General features: G+C 33.0%; 1 protein-coding gene and 1 non-coding gene across 2 annotated transcripts; one reads left to right on the top strand and one right to left on the bottom strand.

Annotated features, from left to right (window-relative positions):
• The first annotated feature begins 273 nt into the window (after positions 1–273).
• TRNAG-UCC lies at positions 274–345 on the top strand. Its single transcript has one exon. It is a non-coding gene; the product is annotated as a tRNA-Gly (tRNA).
• A 1047-nt stretch (positions 346–1392) lies between these two features.
• On the bottom strand, positions 1393–3140 carry LOC121994920 (zinc finger MYM-type protein 1-like). The gene is made up of 2 exons (XM_042548799.1): positions 2082–3140; positions 1393–1938 (listed from the first exon to the last, which is right to left on the bottom strand). The coding sequence occupies exons 1-2, from the start codon at positions 3138–3140 to the stop codon at positions 1393–1395; spliced, it is 1605 nt and encodes a 534-aa protein (XP_042404733.1).
• Positions 3141–7469: the final 4329 nt, after the last annotated feature.

Below are 7469 nucleotides of genomic sequence, written 5' to 3' on the forward strand. Positions count from 1 at the left end.
TTTTGTTTGTTTGTTCGTCTCCTTCCTGAGTATCGTTCAATTGTCTTATTACAAAAATAAATTCTTCTTAATCAACCATGGTTAAACTTCCCAATAATATGCACGTATATTGTGCGTTTTCCCTCACCCCTATCCCTATATCAAATATCTAATATAACAATCCAAAAAAAAAAAAAAAAATACAAATGTGCGTATCTTTAACTATTGAAAAATCTTTGGGTTGTTAATTTAAGTTTTACTTTTATAAATTTATTAAAACACTGTCGCTCTCTGGCGTTTGTAGTCCAACGGTTAGGATAATTGCCTTCCAAGCAATAGACCCGGATTCGACTCCCGGCAGACGCATTTTTTATGGTTTTTTTGTTGTTTCTGCTAAATAAATTGTATTTGCAAATAATGGTCATGTGAAAACTGAAACTTAATTCTTTTGCTTAATATAACTGGGCATCAAATGTGAAACTTGCAAACTGTTGCAAAAAAAAGCACATAATAATTCTTTTTCTCAATATAAGTGGGCATCAAATGAGATTATTGTGCAGTTAACATTATTATATTTTTATAGCCATTGTATTAGATTCTTCCATCAAATTATGAGACACTTTCCCGTCCTGAAGAGGAAAGAAATCCACTTACTTTTATAAGTTTCCCGTTTATTAACCAAAACATTCATTTTGTCATCCCGCATTGGTATACAACATATGTTCTATCGAGACTGCCGACTAATGGGTGTTTATAATGCAGGGGGGCATTCACCTGGTCCTTTCTGACTACTGGTCAGCAGGTGTTGAAAATCAAAATGAATGGTTAAAGCTTACCTACCATTGTTGTGGTTCATAGTTCAGAAAATAAGCAAAGATATCCTATCGCCTCATAAAAGTTGGTTATCATTGTTCATTATCAAAGATAGAAACTTCATGATGGATGCTACTAATCTACATGCAGATTCTAAAATGATCTTATAGTTGTTGTTGGAAAAAGAACCTGCCATAGGGATGTCAGAGTATGAGTTCAAATGAGAAGGGGAAAACAAAAAACCATCAGTCTTCATTTTTATTTATTTTTGGTTTTTTTTTCCTCCCGTTTATATATCTCTGATTATCCATTTTTCCGATAGCAAGTTGTTCCTGCGCCAGTCATCTAATTTATATGCAAGAAAGTTCTTCTATTGATGATCATGAATCATACTCGACTGATAGTGATCCTTTCCAGTGGCGGATCCAGGAATTCAATCATGGAGGGGCGACCATGATTTAAGCGCGATGAAATTTTTTTGAACAGTTAATAACTTCTATGTAATTAAAAAAAAAATTAAATAACTTGCATACAGGAGAAAAAGGTACAATATTATGAAAAGAAACTAGTACAATAATATTAAAATTTTAAAGCAACCTACTAACGAATACGTGACAATTGCATTCTTCGAGACTCCATGTTCTGAAAATGCTGTAAAATTGGCTCATTGTCGACAGTATTAAAAACATCTTTCTCGATATATACTACCAAACTATCATTCATCCATTCATCTCCAATCCTATTTCGCAAATCTGTTTTGACAATATTCATTGCCGAAAACACTCTTTCAACAGTTGCAGTAGCAACTGGAAGAAGTAAGGTTAGCTCAATCATCCGATAAACCAAAGGAAACACACGGTTCTTCATTGTTTCAATCATTTTCTTTGCAAGAGCTCCCAAATCTGAAATGCCTTCAAACCGTTCATCTGATCTGACGTCATCAATATATGTTTCAAGCTCTTGTTCAACCAACATACGCTCATTCCAAGAAAAATCATCTTCATAAAAATGAGCCAGGCGCACTAACTTCTGTACATCAAATCTAGAGAACGAGTTTCTAGGATCAAGACATGACATATAAATCAACAAATCTGTAGTTGTTTCAGAGAAACGACTATCCATCTCCTGTAGAATAATATCGATAACCTACAATTTAAAAATCAAACAACAAAAGTAAAAATTAATAAATATGTTAATGTTTAAAAGAATTTAATTGACGGTAAACAAAAAAAGAATTATGAAGTTACCTCACAAAAGATTTCAACATGGTAGTAGTGATAAAAATTAACATTTTTTCCATCTCTCTTCAAACGACTACGGTTGTTGATGTTATCTGTCATATTAATTATTTCAATGGAATGAGTGTTACAAAACTTCTTCACATCCTCAAGTAAAATATCCCATCTAGAATCTCTCAACTTTTGCAATTTGCATTTCACATTATTGATCAAACGCATCGCATTCACAATATTTTGATCTTTCTCTTGTAGAACGGTTGACAAATGATTTGTGATTGCCAATATACGTTTCATCAATAGTAGAATAAACACAAATTCATACCTCTCCATTCTTTCAACCAAAGTTCTACTTAAACCCTTAGAAGAATGATCACCATCATCAATCAAATTTTGAAGAACCTCTATAACAGATGGCCACATTTGTTCAATACGACATAAAGTTGAATGATGAGACCCCCATCGTGTATCTCTAGGTCTAGCTAGACTAGTTTCTTGGTTTAGTCCTCTACCAGAACTAATCTCTCCTCTTTCAAGAAGTTTAACTTTTCTATCATGTTCAAGTTGTCGAAGTTTGTCGGCCCTTTTGCAAGATGATGCAGATGTGTTCACAATCGAACCAACAATCCACATGAAATCACAAACATATTGATTTGCTTGAGCAACGACTACAACCACTAGCTGGAGTTGATGAGCAAAACAATGAACATATAATGCATACGGATTTTCTTTCATTATCAGTGACTTTAAGCCATTAAATTCTCCAGACATATTTAAAGCACCATCATATCCTTGACCCGTCAATCTCGCCACTGATAAACCATACTTAGCAAATAAAGAGTCGATTGCCTCCTTCAAACAAGCAGCTGTAGTTGTTGCAACATGAACTACAGCCATAAATCGTTCAATCACCTCCCCATGCTTGTTCACATATCTAATAACAACTGCCATTTGCTCTTTCACTAAACAGTCACGAGCCTCATCAAGTAGTAAAGTGAACCATCTATCTCCAAGATCAGCTAGAATAACATTTGTGGTCTCAACTGCACAAGCATTCACCAATTGCTTTTGAATTTTTGGGGCAATCATTTGATTATTTCCAGGTGCATTCATTCCAACAACTGCCGCAACTTCTGGACACTCTGAACTATACCATTTGAGCAATTCTAAAAAATTTCCTCTATTGGATGATGTCGAAGACTCATCATGTCCCCGAAAAGGTAATCCTTGTAACAACAAAAATCGAATTACTTTTAAAATGGAAGTCAAGCGTTTGCGATAAGCAACTTCAAGCTCATGTTTCCCCGATGAAAATGAATACTCCACACTTTGTCTTTGATTCTTGAAACCCTCAAACTGTATCCTTGCCTCATTGTGCGCACTACCAACTCCACCTACATGCTCATTGAATTTTTCAATTGCTTTTTTCCAATTTATGAAACCAGATCTCGTAAACACATCATCTCCTCCAAACCCTATATTACTAGGTCTAAAAAGATAACACCGTAAACAAAAGGTCGCATCCTTTGAAACACTATACTCCAACCAATCACGGTCTTTAAACCAAACCTCTCTGAAACATCTATTATCTTTACCCATTTTTTTTCTTGGAAAATTATGGCCTCGAGGTTGACAAGGGCCTATAGCAACATATTCTTTTCGAATACGATCTCTAGCACCAACATCATACTCTTCAATCAATTTTCGTAAACCAGGATCAGCAACAATTTCTACTTCACTACTCAGATTTTCAATATTTTCAAATAAAATTTGTGGAGGAGGAGGTGGTGGTGGTTGTGGTGCAGGAGTAGACTCTTCATCCGGAACACTAGACGATTCAATTGAACTCCTAGGTCTCTTTGCAAAATATCTCAACATTTTCTACAAATAATAATGTATGGGAAAAAATTATCAACATAAAATAATGTGAACCATTTAACAAGAGAGGTGATAAAAAGCAACTAAATATTTAAACAATTAAAATTTTAAATTATTAATTGTATCATACATGGTAATCAAGAAATAATCAAATAATTATTAAAAAAATAAAATAAAATTCAGGTATAAAATAAAATAAAATCCACTTACCTGAAGGCTGAACCGTTGAAGACTTCACCTTTGAGCTTTGGCGCTTTGCCGCTTTGATCGGAACTCGGAAGAGAGGAAAAAAAAACCTTTGGCGTAGGACTTTCCGGCTTTGCCGTTTTGGTTGGTGCTCAGCAGCGAGAAGAAACAAAGGGCAACACCAAGATCACAAGGTTAAAGTGGAATGGAAAATAAAAATATGAAGAGATAAAGGGTGAGCGGCGGCGGAAACAAAACAAACAGAGGAGGAGAGATAAAAACAATTAAATAAATATAAAAATAAACCTTTATATAAATTATATATGGAATGGAAATATGACAAAGTGGACACGTGAATACGTGATTGTGTCAAACTGGACACGTGGTCCACAATTAATCAAATGAACTGTTCTTCTTCGTCTCTTCGTTTTCCCCGTCTCCTGCTGGCTGCTTTGATTGCAATTTTTTCTACGCCACGATGAAGCACTCTGATTTTTTTTTTTTTTGGTCTGCCAGCAAGGGGGGGCGACCGCCGACGCCGCCCCCCCCGGTACATCCGCCCCTGATCCTTTCTCAGTACAAAATCCATATAATTGGAGATATCTTATCTCATGGCAAACCAAATCCATTTTGTGTTCCAGAATGCTAAATCTATTATGAGCAAAAACAACAATTGAATATGTACCCAGCTAAGAGGCTATGCATAATGCAGTAGAAATTTGTTTATCTCCTTTACCTTCTCTACTATATTCTCGACGTCCTATTGTTAATGTGCGATTGTAAACTTTTTACATTGTTTATAATCAGAAAGCATATCCACAAATCTTGCTCTGGTCATCTTCTTCTTCTTCTTCTTCCACTCTTCCCTTTGATCTAATTTATGTTTTTGCACACCTAATAGTAAACCAGAAATCATTCGTTTCTTCTCTTAATCTAGCTCCCCTTAGCCAATTTCTTATTCAATGTATTCAACTTGGGGTGAATATTCTTAGATTAGCATTTGAAGATGAGTAATGGCTGCTTCTATGTTATAGTTAATAGTAAACCAGAAATACTTGTTTAGGACTGCAATTGTAATTAGGTCTGTGCCAGGATTTCTTCAGTCTTCTCCTTGAGAAGATTCACAGAGAGGGTTTGGCATTCACTACACTTTAATATTTATGTCCACTGCGGCGGACTAGGGCATCCTTGGTTTCCATTCAGGGACATTCATATGTGTATATATATATAGCGCCTAGGACTATGGTGCAGTGGTAAGGGCGTCTAATTGTCTTCCAGTCACCCACAGTTCAATTCTCAGCTATAGCGTATTTGCAGGGATTCTTTCTCGAAATGACATTTACAACTAAAAGATGCTAGGCTTCTGGGCTGCTCGTCGTGAGTACTTCCCTATTTATCCTAGTGACCGGTGGAAAACTTTCATCAAATCTGGCCGGTTACCCCTGCTCGATGTTACCCAACCTGATTAATCATTAATATAAAATTTTTGATATGTTGTCCACCTTACGCTGCACACCTCGTGCCAACCTAAAATTTGTTTTCGATTTGATTTTTTTTACTTAATATTATAATCCAATCATTAAACTCTAAAGATAAAATTTGATTGGAATAAATGAGAGCTTAACAAAAACTTTAAAAAAAAAAATCAATTACACTATGTAGACACAAGGTGGGTTGCATAAGATGGGTAGCATACTAAATTCTTTTATATATATATATATATATATATATATATATATATATATATATATATATATATATATATATATATATATAGTGACCTCTATAGAAAAAAAATTACTAACATATAATTTAAATATAATTTAATAGAAAAACTTGAATATCAATATATTACATTTAAAATATGGTAAACTCCAAACAAAATATATTTCTCAAGATTCTTCAAAAAGTGCAACACCATACAAAATATGTTTCCTAGTTTCTCCAAAAGATGTAATACCTACAAATACAAAAAAAAGTATGAAATAATTATTAAAAAATTCTATATCTTCTAGTATTTTGAGAAGCAAAATTATCAGTAAGGTATTCAAAATGAAGTTTTTCTAACACCTCATTTTCGATACATAAAATTGTCAAGTCATTTACATTCAAATCATTATCATCATTTTCTCTCAATTCTTCCTGCTCATTCGTTGCATGATTATGATCATCATTTTCTCTCAATTCTTTCCGCTCATCGATTGCATGATCATTTAATTTTTATTGATTACTCGATTGTTGCTCATTTGTTGCGTAATCATTTAGTTCTTCTTGAGTTTCTTCTTGTAATTCATCAATTGAATCTTCAATTGAAGAGTTAGCTTTAAAAAACTTACGAAGAACACCTTTGTGAGTTTTAATAATCTATTCCACTCTTTTTCTTTTGTTTCTTCTCTGAATCCAAGATTGATATTTTTTTAGAAACATGTTTATACTGCAAATTTTAAGTATAAAAAGAAAATAAACAAAACCAACAATAAAGCTAACAATGAAACAAATACAAGCAGTGAAAATAATAGTTAAAGAACAATAAAGCTCGGTTTGTTCTTGAAGCAATCGATATAATCTATTCTATGATGATTAAAATTGGGATGATTTATTTAAACTCTTTCAAATCTATAAGAAAAATCATAAAATATTGACTCCAATACAATATTAAAATCAATATTGAATATTGCCACCAAGAAAAAATATAGATAAGTACGTAACTTCTGTTGTAAGTTTATATATTGATGAATGATGATATTGATAAAATTAAAATTTTAATTGGATAATAAACTTTTCTAATTTAATTAGAAGAGATTCAAAGGAGAAGAAGGGAGGAAATTAATGTTCAGGATTCATACTTTACTCTTTAGAGTTTTATGACTTCTATAAACAAATTAATAAAGAAAGAGTTATATAAGAAATAAAATTTTAGAAAGATAAAAAAGGATCATTTATCTCCTTCTTTTTTTCTTACTTTTCTTTTTTAGAATTTTTTTCTTAAATTTTAATAGAAAATATATTTTTTAGATTTTTATTAAAACAATCTAATTATATATAATATATATTATATATGTATGCCAAATTTGAGGTTCCTAAACATCGGGCGCTCTTAACCGTCGCATATGGTGATATGCCTCAGGACACACCCTGTTACCACCACTACATCACACCCATAGGACATTTATGAGTTGTTTTCGATTGCACTGCTGATGGAGGTACAAACTCAGGTCTCAATTGAATTTTCTGTGTGTTTCTCTTGCAAAACAACTTGTGCAAGAAAGGAATAAAACAAGGAAGAAACAGAAATTTGCACTTGTATGTGTATACAAATAACTGATCATATTGCACTATTCCATATAACTGTTAGTTAAATGTGTAGTGTGAGCGATG

The sequence above is a fragment of the Zingiber officinale genome, chromosome 6A (assembly GCF_018446385.1).
Source record: "Zingiber officinale cultivar Zhangliang chromosome 6A, Zo_v1.1, whole genome shotgun sequence".
In the NCBI taxonomy this organism is placed as follows: domain Eukaryota; kingdom Viridiplantae; phylum Streptophyta; class Magnoliopsida; order Zingiberales; family Zingiberaceae; genus Zingiber; species Zingiber officinale.